General features: G+C 34.9%; 1 protein-coding gene and 1 long non-coding RNA gene across 3 annotated transcripts in view; one reads left to right on the top strand and one right to left on the bottom strand.

Annotated features, from left to right (window-relative positions):
• Positions 1-3,824: 3,824 nt before the first annotated feature.
• The window catches only part of LOC308702501 (uncharacterized protein), a 63,232-nt gene continuing 52,897 nt past the window's right edge, over positions 3,825-14,159 (top strand). The window contains exons 1-5 of one of the 2 annotated variants that reach the window (XM_081385402.1): positions 3,825-3,988; positions 4,074-4,173; positions 6,033-6,147; positions 12,386-12,487; positions 12,760-12,864. In XM_081385402.1, the coding sequence (XP_081241528.1) occupies positions 6,089-6,147; positions 12,386-12,487; positions 12,760-12,864 (266 nt within the window). In that variant the 5' untranslated portion in view covers positions 3,825-3,988; positions 4,074-4,173; positions 6,033-6,088. Of the gene's footprint in view, positions 4,174-6,032; positions 6,148-12,385; positions 12,488-12,759; positions 12,865-14,159 lie in introns of both variants that reach the window. The other variant, XM_081385401.1, reaches the window with a different exon arrangement.
• Positions 6,293-8,344, bottom strand: LOC308702533. Its single transcript, XR_014031615.1, has 3 exons — positions 8,001-8,344; positions 7,503-7,946; positions 6,293-7,358 (listed from the first exon to the last, which is right to left on the bottom strand). It is a non-coding gene; the product is annotated as an uncharacterized lncRNA (long non-coding RNA).

Raw genomic sequence — 14,159 nt, forward strand, 5'->3', positions numbered from 1 at the left:
CTCGTCTTCAGCGACTGCCTCAGATTTCAGGAGTAAATAGAGAGAGCTATGTGGATTAATACATTCAGCCACACAACGCCTATAACGCTTGGGGAAAAAAATTATTGAGTATTTTGAGCTAAAACTTCACATACACACACATCAGAGACTTATTTTACATCTTGAACACCTTTAAAAATTTGCAATTGTTTTGTTGTTTTTGCACACACAAGGCATCTGTTAAATATATCTTCATTTGTGTTCTGCACAAAAATGGACTTTGGAGTGACAAGAGTAATTAGTTAATTAATGAATTAACATTTTTGGGTGAACTATCCCTTTAATGTGTTCTAATGTGGTTATAATTGGTCATTGTTCTGTTTTATAAACATTTTAAATAATTATTGTTTTGAAAAATTGTTTGTACAGAAAAGATGAATTAATTTGATCAAAAGTCACATATGTTTCAAATAAATGCTGCTCTTTTGAAAATTCTATTCAAAGAATTCTGAAAAACTGTATCACGGTTTCCACAAAAATCTGAAGCAGCAACCGTTTTAAACGCTTATAATAATCATTAATAATCAATAATGTTTCTTGAGAATCAGATCATCATATTAGAATGATTTTTGAAAGATCATGTGACACTGAAGACTGGAGTAATTATGCTGAAAATTCAGCTTTGATCACAGGAATAAATTACTGTCACGGTTCATGAATTCACTGTTTTCTTGTCTCGTGTATTTGTTGTTATGTGTGTGTGGGTGTGTGTGAGTGGGTGTCACCGCTCGTTCCTGCTGATCAGCGCGCCAGCTGATCTCATTCCCCGCACCAGCTGCTGCCAATTCACCAACCACTCACCTATAAAGACTCATCACACTCTCCTCTCTTTGTCAGATTGTTGTGTGGTGTCCTCATTGTGTGTCATCGTGTGCCGTCTCCAGTCCTGTTCCTGATTCAAGTTTCCTGTTTGGTGTCTTCGTGGTGTTCGTTTCATTTCGTCTGGATGTTCACTGTCACTGGATTCACCGTCAGACATTTTGACCCCTCAATAAAGAGTTACTTGCATCATTGCTTCTGCGTAATATATCATGACAATTACACTTTACTATTACATATCTATATTTATTTATACATTTATTTACATGGAATATTTGTTCGATGTGTCTATAAATGTTTTGGTACTCCTCTTATTTTGACAGTAATTATGAATGTGAAATATAAATATAATCATGAATTCACAGTTGAAATTGGGCCTGTGTTAGATTTGTGGTCCCTATGTGCCTCTTTCAAGTCCTTTAGAATTAGCATTTGAATGAAGAATGACCCAGCACTGAGGGAGAAAGTTATCTCTCAACTTTATTTGCATTTTTCTGAGAATATATAGTAAGAAAGAATATGAGGAGAGTTACACAGGGTTAACCAATAAGAATACATACCTTCCATCATGTAGGAATACAATACATTGAATGACAAGTCCATATGTGGTCATTTTCTGGCTATCCTACCGCACATACAGTACCAGATACAGTGCTCCTGACCATTCTACTGCTGGTTGCCAGGCACACACAGTAAAACTGTTATTGTTTTGTATATTATGCTTTGGTTTTGTGTCCTTAGTTGTGTTGTATGTAAAATTATGGTTTGTTTTCTTTTGTGTCTTGTTTACATGGTGTCTCAGATCAATGAATAAAAATGGACATCAGTAGCCTATTCGGAAGCGTGGACTGTTTAATAACCAGCGAGTAGTTACAATGATGACTGAACAACACAACAGCGGTGTGCAAGATAATGTATATATAATACATAGTCATTCATGGCTTAGGTTAGTGGCCCATTGAAACGGCCACTAATAAGGCATCTATGCATTATTTCTAAAAGTGGAAACCGAGGATATCGCGGATAGTACGCCACTGATATGCGACAATGACAAGGGACGAGCCATTATTTAAAACTGGAATTTATCTGGATTAAATCCTTGGGAGCTTATGGGATAGTTAAGTACACAACTGGATGAAATATATAACACTTTGAAAGTGTTTTTTGAATATTTTATCCCAAAAATCTTAAATATTGTACCTTTTAATGTCTTAAATTTCATCTGCGTTCTCACTCTAGTCTTGTTGTAGTTGTTCCACTAATTAATTATACATTTATTTTATTAACAAACATTTTTTTATTGCCTGCTACAAAGCAGTCTCATAATTTTTGTAATATCTGAAAGCCATAAAAACTCCATGTTGTACATTTCTAAAGCTGTTACGTGCTTAATAAATAATAGGCTACTTATGCCTATTTTTGTTCACCCTGTTCTCCACACATGACTGAGGGGTTTTATGGGATGCCTCGCCGGTTTCTGCACATATAAAAGAGTAACAAGTTAATGATCTAATTCCTTTATTGGTATGGATAGTTATTAGAAAATCTAATTATATTTCAATTCATATGGACATATTTGTTGGAGTTAATATAATGGTTTAGTTTGAAATGACATCACTTGTTTGTTCATCAGTTTCACTTGAAGTTTATCAGGGCTTTAACACTTGTGGGACATGTATTTATTTTTAACGTGTTTATCATTGTCTATCTTGTAAATCAAGAGAGAGATATCTCAAAACGGTTTCCCTTATTTTTTTGTGTTCACAACACACTTTTATCAGCAACTTTTATTGTCCATTTTTTGCCTACTCAATCTGCTTTAATATGAAAGATAATTTAATATTTTTTATTATACCTGAGCAATTGATTTTATCTTGATCTTGATTGTTTTTTGGGCTTTCCATGTTCTAAATCTTAATGTACCCCAAACGAGACTGAGATTGAATGAGATCTAAATTGTAGATTATTATATGTTTACATTATTAAATGTTTTAACCTTGATTTACAGTATCACAGACCCAATATACATTTCAAAGCATTTATTTGTTGATGTGCACCAGTTTGGGATGTTTATGCCAGAACAATTACTGTTTCCTAACTAAAAGGAAATGATTACCGCCCATCCGACAATTCACAAACTTCACACAATCAGTTGAAAGAGAGCAGCTGGAACAAAGACAAGCTAATGGGAGATGATGATGGGAGGAAAAAAACATATATGAAACTTACATGTGATGGAATTTGCATTCCAAAATGCAGTGGGCAGCCATTTTTGGTGTTGTGCCCAGGGAGCGAGTGAGGGATAGGTTCGTAGCCCAAGGGCACCTCACTCATTTCCTACCGGTATTGAGAAGCGAACTTACAGCCTCCTGGTTCTGACTTTCTAACCATTAGGCCATGACTGACCCATATGTATATGTCAATGCTTTTGCGTTCTCTCAAGAAACTTTGCATTTGTTTGCAAAAATGTTTGCGTTCTCCTGATAAACTTTGTTCACTTGCAAACCTTTGAGTTCTTTTTCAAAATTTTATGGGGAACATAATGAGTTTAAACACTAATCGAGATGGAGTTAATTAATTCCTTTTTTGTATAATGTCTCAGGGGCTTGTTCTGCCAATCCCAAGCAGATTAATATGACTTTTAATTACAATAACAATAGCCTATTGATAAACATTAATAATAAAAATAGCTAATAAACATTGATGTTTGGTGAAGGAATAATAGCCAAAGGGATAGATCATCCAACATTTGAGAAATGCTCAACTCTATGTAAAAGACAGGTGATAAACACCAAATGGCAACCATTTTGTTTACATAATAGGCTTTTATTCGGTTTTAAATGAAGTATAGACGCGTTCACGGTCACAATAGACTGGGTAAAGTGTTAAATTGACAGAGTATACTTTACTTATGTCGAAAATAAAGCTGGCATCCTTCCAAATGTAATCGTGTGATGTTATTGGCCATGTCTAGCCTGAACACATCCATACACTCACAGACACATCCCAGGATATGGCGTTTTGAGCAGCAGTATTGAGCGGATTTCAGTCGCTGCAGTGGACAAGCATGTGTTTTAGCAACGCGCGTTCAGAACCGATTAACCACTGACCTTCTCTGGAAAATGAAGACGTAAGATTGGCTGCCATTGCTGTTAATCGTTCCCAAAGTCTAGAAATACACGCGCAGTTGTCGATGACGCAGAATCTTTTCACAGAGACTGTTTTGGAAAAGTGCCATGTGACAAGCTACAAGCGCAAAAGACAGAACAAGCACCGAAAGTGTTTCAAATCTCTTCTTATTGCACAAGACTGCACGTAAGTTTTAATACTAATCGATTACAGTTATATGGTGTAAGCGTGATTTAAATTCGAATTAGACTAGGGCTGTTTTTATTCCGGAGGTCTAGTTATCTTTTGCAAGACACGGATATAGCCTATTTAAACATTAGTTGAAAAGTGTTACTGAAAACGAATAATGCGTTTCTGAATGTCCACCAACCCCCATTTGTTCTTTCATTTTCGACTGCGCAATCGAGCATGGCTATTTAAACCAGACCGTTAGGCAAACCAAAGTTTTATGTTTGGTGACTAAATAGTTTGGTTCACATAGTAGCCTGATTAATTATATATTCGGTAACACTTTACAATAATGTTAATTTATTAACTACATTTGTTAACATGAACTAATAATGAACACTTCTACGGCATATTAGTCTTAGTTAATTTTAACATTTACTAATAGCCTACATTATTAAAATCAAGAGTTGTATTTGTTAATGCGCTGTAACAAGAACAAACAGGCTATCTAACGTAAACAAAGATTAACAAATACAGTAACAAATGTGTTGATCAAGGTTTAATGTTAGTTATACATTAAATAATGTTGACAAATTTACCTGATTGAAAAGTGTTATATGACCATGACAATTCACATTTAATCAATTATTTTAGGAGCATTCGAAAATAATAAAATAGATTGTGCTTAAAGTAATGAATAAATTGTTACTTAAAGTAATGAACAAATAACGTCATGACAAAGGACTCTAATGTATCCAGGTAATTAAAGGTTGAGCAAATATGAGTGTAAATCATGTCAAATTCAATAAAGTAATAGGCTACATATGGGTTCAGTCTTTGTAATGTTTATTCCCTGCATTGCTAAATGTTTAGAGCCATGTGTTGTGCAGAGATGAAAGCAAGTTAATTAACTGAATATATATATATATATATATATATATATATATATATATATATATATATATATATATATATATATATATATATATATATATAATACTGTATATATTGTGGATATGAATGTAACCATGAGTAATGACAAGTGAAAAAGAGTTCAAATTCAACAAGGTAATGAGAAGTTGAGCAAATATGTGTGTAAATTGTATATGAAAACTGCAATATTGAAAGTAAATAATAAATAAAAAATAGTCAAAAAAAAGTCTTGAACACAGTGTTTATATCCGGTTGCATATATATATATATATATATATATATATATATATATATATATATATATATATATATATATATATATATATATATATATATATGCAATATAAATATATATATATATATATATATGCAACTGGATATAAACACTGTATATATATATATATAAATAAATGTGGTCATGTGATTAAGACGGAGGCCATAGGGGAGACAGAATCAGATCTTAAAACAGACATTTCCTGCATTCATTTAGGCAAACTGATCTATAACAGAACATGTTTCCCAGAACATTGTGTGAATGATTTACTGTCTTGTACTGTCTTTTAATTCTATTATTTTTTGATACTGTGTATTTTATGATAGAACCAACGGTCAATGTAACCTGAGCACGCTTAAAACAAAGATCCATAAATCAACAACAGAGGAGTTTCCCTGCTATTAATTTTACTACATTAAGTTAATTCTATTAACTGACCCAAATATTCATAATCAATTATAACAAGTTATGATTGATTATTAATATTTCTTTAGAGCTAATTTGCTACAGTTGAAAAATAATGATTGAAATACATTGTAAATTTGCAAAGTTTTTGTTGTATTGGGGTTGTCACATTTTGTTTTAAATGAATAGTTTTGTCTCAGTTTTTCATCATTTATCACTCTGAACTATCATGTTATTCATCTCAGTTACATATTGTCATCTCCAGGTCATACTGGATGGCGGATTGTGCTGATCTGTTTGCACTGGCAGTTTAGCTGCATTATGTCAGCGGACCCGGGAAAAGACTGTTCCTCTGAGATGAGTCTTCCAGAGGAACAGAGGTAAGACTCCGTCTGTTTTTAGAAAATCATTTTAAACACTGCTTAAAATTTGTTTTGTGTGTGTAACGAACTTTTGTTGGCTCAAAGAATGATTGTCATGATAAATGCTGTGCAAAACTTCAATTTAGAACATCCTATAAATGTTTTTAGATTATTGCAGGTTAAAAACAGCTTGACACTGGTCTAATATTTAATATACAGGAACATTTATCACAGATAAATATGTTTATCATGTGGCCCTCTGGAATACTTGATCCTTTCCTAAGTCTGAAATTTTCTTAAAATGCTATTTCCTTCATCAATAGCAATGGAGTATAACCGACCGCTCATCCAGCTATTTCAAGCTGGTGCTTGTTATATCCTAGGTTCACTCTGTCTCTGGTTTCAAACAATAAAGGATGCTTGCTTCTCAGCACTTTACTTCACATGGTTGTGCATCTCAATGACGTCACATTTACAGGACTCTCAATTCAACCATATCTGTATATAACATCCTGCTGACCATATTGTAACATCCTCCTTTTTTTAAACACACCTATAGTCACTGTATGCAAAAAAACTTTGTGAACAACATCACGTTTGCTGGTGTCTGGACTGTTCAGTGTTTCGTGTCCAACTGAACTCTTACTTTTTCTCCTTCCTAAAGACCTTTTGCTTCTCTATTGTAGTAGTAGGCCTGTTTGCATTGGTTGTCCTTAACTGCAAGTTCCTTGTTTATCATACCTGGCTGCAGGAGACTGTCTTGTGTCTGCAGTGATGCTTGAGTCTTTGTACAGGACTGGCATTGAATCTGGCTCTTGAATACTGCATGCTCAGCTTTGCCATTGTTTTTCAGATATGCTGGAGATGATTTTATCATGTTACATGCCTGAATTCCCAAGTTGTGCTGAACTGTTTGAATTCTTGTTAGCTCTACTGTGGCCTGTTATCAGAGATCACTGTGTCTGGAATCCCATGGGCCATTAACTTTTATATCACTGTGCTTGACCGGGTGTCTGTGAGACAGTCTTCTTGTGTCTGCAGTGATGCTTGAGTTCTTCTGCTAACTGTAAGAATTGAGAAATTAGGAGATGCCGGACAGTCTGGTTGAAGAGCGACCAGACCCTGAGAGGACAAAGGACCTCTCTGGAAATTAACATTTGAACTCCCCCTCGTGCACTATTGAGACGAAAGTCTCACCTGAGAGTCATTCTAATCTACATCTCTTTCACCTCAAAGAATTCAGCATCATGTATTTTAATATCAGGTTCGCATCTCTTCTTTTTAATCCAGAGCTTTTGATGTTTTGTATTGATTATCTCTGAATTGATTATGAAATTGGCATGATACATTTACCTGACATAATAAATTGTTACATTTGATTATTCTAACTGACTTTGACTTTATTTTCATTAAAGAGTCAAACATTCGCTCACATTTAATGATGCTCAGATATCATTAAAACCTTTTCATTTATGGAGTCCGATGAAATAATGAGAAAAAATACATATTCAAATGTATTGCATTTAATCAAAAAATACTTTGCCTCGAGAAAAGGACAGTAACACGTAAAGACCTTCCGCGCTGGTCGGATGCCGGTTTTGGGCTGATCGAGCTCATGAGTTTTGAATCTGGTACTTGAATACTGCATGCTCAGCTTTGCCTTTGTTTTTCAGATATGCTGGAGATGATTTTATCATGTTACATGCCTGAATTCCCAAGCTGTGCTGAACTGTTTGAATTCTTGTAAGCTCTACCTGGCCTGTTATCTGGAATCCCATGGGCCTTTAACTTTTATATCACTGTGCTTGACCTGGTGTCTGTGAGACAGTCTACTTCCCATAAGTTGGAAAAATAGTCAACTGTGGTGAGACATGATCTGTTGTTTAATGAAAACAAATCAGTTCCCACTTTTGACCATAGTCTGCATTGGTTTCTATGGCAACTTTCAGCATGTTTCCTATAACAACGTCTGATGTTTATGTTATACGTGCCGTGAGAAAGTCACTTAAACCACACAATATCCGATCAGAGCGGTCAGACTGAAACAGATTTCCAGAAATGTGCCACATAGGCCTATGGTTTGTAAAAATTACATTCACACTTTGTTCACACTTGATAAATCGGATTTCAATCGGATATGCACAAAAATCGAATTTGGACTGCCAGTCTTGCCATTCAAATGTAAGAAAAAAATATTTGCTGCATTTTACTGTTATTCGTAAGTGTAATTCATGTATTGTGAAACTGCAGCTTCATGCTAAGGCAAAATAAATGGGATCTGTATTCTTCTGACTTCCATTTTTTTCATGGGGTAAAAAAGTTCCCAAAATAACCCGATTTGTACAGTTGCGTCTTTCTTTTACTTGCGCCTCCAGTTTTGGCACGATTCTCTCACTCACTGAGTTTTGCAAGCGTGAAGAGGAGGGCGGGTCTACCTTCTTGTAGCCAATCAGACGAGCTTCTCAATGACTCTCAATTTTCTCGTATCTGATTGGTTCAATAAACACGCCAGTCACCAGGACACATCTTATTCTTCATTTGGCTCAGAAACGTTCTCGTTGCCGAAATTATACTTTTAATGCACACATAGGCCTACATGCTAAATAAATAAATAAACAAATAAATCATGATTGCTTAATAAGCTGTGCACCATTAGGTTGACTATATGAATCCATACTGAATTTCGAGCTTGTGTGTGAAGAAAGAACATTTCTGTGTATTCACTGAGTGCATGTATCCTTCTCATCAGGCCATATCAGTGTGTAATCTTGATGCTGCTGAATGTAGGCCTAGTATCTGCACTACTGCATGCATAATTTCACCTGTCTACTGACCGGGAGGATTCCAGAATTATTATTATTATTATTGTACTATGAATTGCAATAATATTTTTTCCCTTTAATGTGTATTTTAAGATCATCTCTAAATTATGAGATGCTCCTAAAACACCATTTATCACCTGCAATGACATCGCGTAACCACTAGATGTCTGTATAGCCCTATATAAGCATAATAGATGCTGTGTATTCTCTGTGTGCTAGTTTTTTTTTCCAGACATAATTAGTTACTTTTTTGTCAAAGTTGAGTTTATGTTGATTTAGTATCAGTTTTTCATTACAGTTGAATCTGGACACAGAGAAAGCATTTTGTTATTCATACTAGTTACATATAATAGCATAATCACTCACATGAAAGTTATCACTAATCAGAATCAATATTGACAGTGCGACCAAGACAGTATTCCAAAATATATAATTGAGTGTTAAATACCATGAAATCATGTTTCATGTCACATGACTTGAAAAACACTGCATCAGAATGAGTAGTAGTAATTATGACCCACCTTGTGTCAAAAATGATTGATGGTTTTGACCATTTGACGGGTTGAACTTCCGGGGTCAGGGATTAACCTTTGCCCTTCCTAGCCCTAAATCATGTGGTTTTGACAGTTAGTTTGACCTATTGACTCTCCCTATTATATGTCATAGTTTTGACAGTTAGTTTGACCTTTTTAACCCGGCTAGCCCTCAATCATGTATTTTTGACGGATGGTTTTGATGAATGTTTGAAGCCGGTGTCAAGAAGGGTTATATGGGGTGTGTGTCTGTGCGCGCCCCCTCCCACCCTATATGAAATATAACCATTTCATTTATACACTTTTAAAGAACAGAATGTTTTTCAACTTTAGTTTAATTAGCCAGATATTTATTTTAAAGGATAGAATGTTTTTGTGTGACGTTGTTTAAACACAGTACCCGATGCGGAGGGTGGGAGGGCGCGCACACAGACACACACCCCATATAACCCTTCTTGAAACCGGCTTCAAACATTCATCAAAACCATCCGTCAAAAATACATGATTGAGGGCTAGCCGGGTTAAAAAGGTCAAACTAACTGTCAAAACTATGACATATAATAGAGAGAGTCAATAGGTCAAACTAACTGTCAAAACCACATGATTTAGGGCTAGGAAGGGCAAAGGTTAATCCCTGACCCCGGAAGTTCAACCTGTCAAAAGGTCAAAGGTCAAAGCCATCAATCATTTTTGACACAAGGTGTGTCATAATTACTACTAGAATGGTATTATTACATAAAGAATGGGTATTAAATGTTTTGATTGTAAAGTTTAACATCAGCTCAATGGTGTAACAGATTATATAATGTATAAAATTTCAATCCAATAATGTTAACCAGCTTGAAATTCAGTATGAATGTCAGTCAGCCTTAATTAGCCTAAAAACTGCTTATTAAGCAATCATGATTTATGTTTATTTGTTTATTTATTTATTTATTTAACATGTATGTGTGCATTAAAAGTATCATTTCGGCATGAGAACGTTTCTGAGCCAAATGAAGAATAAGATGTGTTCTGGTGACTGGCTTGTTTATTGAACCAATCAGATGAGAGTCATCGAGAAGTTCATTTGATTGGCTACATGAAGAAGGTGGACCCACCCTCCTCTTCACGCTTGCAAAACTCAGTAAGTGGGAGAATCGTGCCAAAACTGGAAGCACAAGTAAAAGAAAGACGTGACTGTACAAATCGGGTTATTTCGGGAACTTTTTTGTCCCATGCACACAAGTCATTTAGACATTTGAAACAGCTTATTTTTTACACAAAGTTTGATTTTACGCAATTAATCTGTTTTGCAGTTCCTGACTCTGTTGCTTTCAGTTGCAAATTGCTGTTCACAGGCCTGTGATACTTTTGGCCGTATTTGTGCGAAAAAAAAAAACATGCCAAAAGTGTAAGCGTGGAAAAATGGAAGTCAGAAGAATACAGATCCTATTTATTTTGCGTTAGCATGAAGCTCCAGTTTCACAATACTTGAATTACACTTACGAATAACAGTAAAATGCTGCAAAAAAAAGAATTCTTACACTTGAAAGGCGATTTACACCTTTACAAATCTTCTCTTGCGCATGCAAATTTAATTTACACTTGCAATCTTATGTACACTTTCACAAATTATACCCTGCGCATGCAGTTCTTTATGGCATCCTTTTACCTTCATAATACTCTTGTAAATACGCTCTGCTGAGGGTGTCTGCTAGATGCATTAGTCAACCCGGAACTTAGACAACATTGTTGTCATATCGCTGATGTCTCAAAAACATTCTCTTTGGTGCATCAAGAAGTGCTTTCTTATTGTTTCTAGGGGTTTGTGGTCAGAATGAACCACAGTGTCCTGGTGTTGTTTCTCCACCCCAAACAGGATTTCCAGGCATTCTTTTGCTATTTTAGCATACCCGCAGGCATAAGTGCTCTGCTACAAAAAGCAACTTGATGTCCTGCCAGTAGAAGTGCTCCATCCAATCCTGTTTCAGAGGAGTCGCACTGAAGAACTAGGTCTTCTTCTGGATTGTAGCACTTCAAAACATGTGCTGTGGCAATAATTTGTTTCAATTTATTGAATGATTCTTCCTGTACATCAGTACACTCCCAAACCTGTCAGCTGTCTTAATGTGTCGCAGCTGTCTGACAAGTGTGTACAAAATTTGGACAGATAGAGCTTTCCATTTACCTCACTTGCTTGACCATCTCAAAGACGTCACATACACATGATTCTCTCAATGCAACCATTCATGGTCTGTTACATCATGCTGATCATATATTACATATTTAACAGTGCTTATTCATGTCTCTGGTGCTACAGCGAGGACTCGCACTATCTTGTTTCATACAAACGAAACGTAAATTAATGTTGTGGTGTTCATGTTCATGATTGTTTTGTACATTGTAAAGGATAATAACATAATAAACAGGTCAGATTTTTAAAGTTTTGATGTATTCAAAATAGTATTTCATGTTATTATTTATATTTATATTATATATATTATGTAAATAAACATTGTCATTGACTTGTGTCAATCTTTTGTGTTCTCCAATTCACATTGGGGTTTATTCTGCGATAACAACCAGCTGGATGTAGTGCATAGTAAATGTAAATAATGTGGAAACTTTAATAACATGTAAACATATAGAAATATACATGGCAAACAGGGCTTCCTAATTGCACACAATGGCGCAGTAAAAACTACACATATTAAATAAACACTACACATAATAAAACACGTACAGTGTAGATCCACATGTGTTTTTAGTGAAGTGAATATTGTTAAGGGTGAGGAACCAGCGCATCACTTGACTTTACCAGTTTAGATTCCAATGTAGCTGACCTGATCAGTTTTTTAGGACGAAGTCTCAGTTCAGTTCATCAGTAAAGTTTTTTTTCTCTGTTATTTGTGTCATTAGAGAAAGATCAGACTCAGTGTCCAGCTCTGTGTCTATGAAGAGTGACCGTTCAATAGGTGAAGTACCAAACTTCAGTGAGAAAAAAACATCATCACCTTTCAGGTATTTAATGCACATTACTTTTGCTAAGTTTTATGTGATAACTTGACTGAATAAAACAATAAATCACAGAATGAGATGTCTGGTAAGTTGATTTACTCTTTTGTGAGATTAGTCTGGAGTAATACTATTACACAGGAAGCCACTAGGGTGCATAAATTCACCAGTGAAAGAGACAGGCAGCCAAACATAAATACAACCATCTATTGTAGAGAGAAAGAAAACTGCATAGCTATACTGTATTTAATAATTTTCTCTGTTCTTTGTGTCATTAGTGAAATATCAGACTCTGATGTTTTCAGCTCTGTGTCAGTGAAGAGTGACCAATCAATTGGACAACCACCAGAATTAAGTGAGAAAACAACATCAGCTACCAAAAGGTATCTCATGTGTTTTACATTACATTGCTGTTAGCTACTTTCTCCATTGTGGTGTATGTGATTAAATTACAGAACATGTACAGCCGTGGCCAGAAGTTTTGAGAATGTCAAATGTCAAAGTTTATTTTTATTTATATAGCACCATTTATACAGCCGAGGCTGACCAACGTGCTTTACAAAACATCATAAAACAAGCATACATCAAACAGGGTGAAAAGACAGAAAAATAATTAAAGAAGACAACATACCAAAAAATATATTCCTAAAATGCATAGCACAAATTATTATTTATTAAAGGCAATTGGATTTATATGAAATAGTAACACTTTACAGTAAGATTCCATTTTTAGCATTAACTAAGGTTAATAAGTGTTGTAGAAGTATTATTCACTGTTAGTTTGTTAATTTCAACATTTAGTAATACATTTTAAATTGAGTTTTAATTTGATCTGTTATTACCTTAAAGTACTATGAACTAACATGAGTGTTCGAGGGACAAATGTATTGCTCAAATATGAATACATGCAGTAAAAATGTATATTGTATATTGAAAATGCATATAGTTCATGAAAGCTATAAAACATCATTTTTAACAAATAGGATTTGCAAAGTGTTACCTATGAAATGTACATATGTTTCTAGGTTATAGCTAAAGAAACACACATTTGACCTGTAATATTTTAAAATATTGTTTAAATTATTTTCTGTAGAGTTTGTTCTGTAGGCCTAGACCTTCTCATTTGAATATATTCATATTTATATATTTATTTAATTTAGCACATTTCAGTTCAGCACTGTTTTTCTTGGAGTGTTATGTTTGTTTTTAATCTAGTATCCATTTTAAAAAATATCGGTTGAATAATCGGTTACCAGCATGTACGGTCAAACCTAAATATCGGTATCGGTAAAACCGACTATCGGTCGACCTCTGGTCTCTAGCCTCTGGCCAGAAAAGCCTCCGATGACACAAAATGACGATTTTTGCGTCATCTGAGGATTTTTTTCCAGACAAAAAATACAGAAATCTCTCGTCTCAGGGGGACATGAGGGAGGGAAGCACGGTCATTCGAATATCATTCCTTTTGTGGCAGGGCTGAAATGCAGTGGAACTTCGGAGGGTATTAAGTTAATTTTCATAGCAAAGAGGGACTTTGAAATTAATTGCAATTCATCTGATCACTCTTTATAACATTCTGGAGTATATGCAAATTGCCGTCATAAAAACTGAGGCAGCTGACTTTGTGAAAATTCATATTTGTGTCATTCTCAAAACTTTTGGCCATTGGCTGTATTGT

Source organism: Scardinius erythrophthalmus (assembly GCF_964197995.2).
Source record: "Scardinius erythrophthalmus genome assembly, chromosome: 14".
NCBI classification, from domain to species: Eukaryota; Metazoa; Chordata; class Actinopteri; order Cypriniformes; family Leuciscidae; genus Scardinius; species Scardinius erythrophthalmus.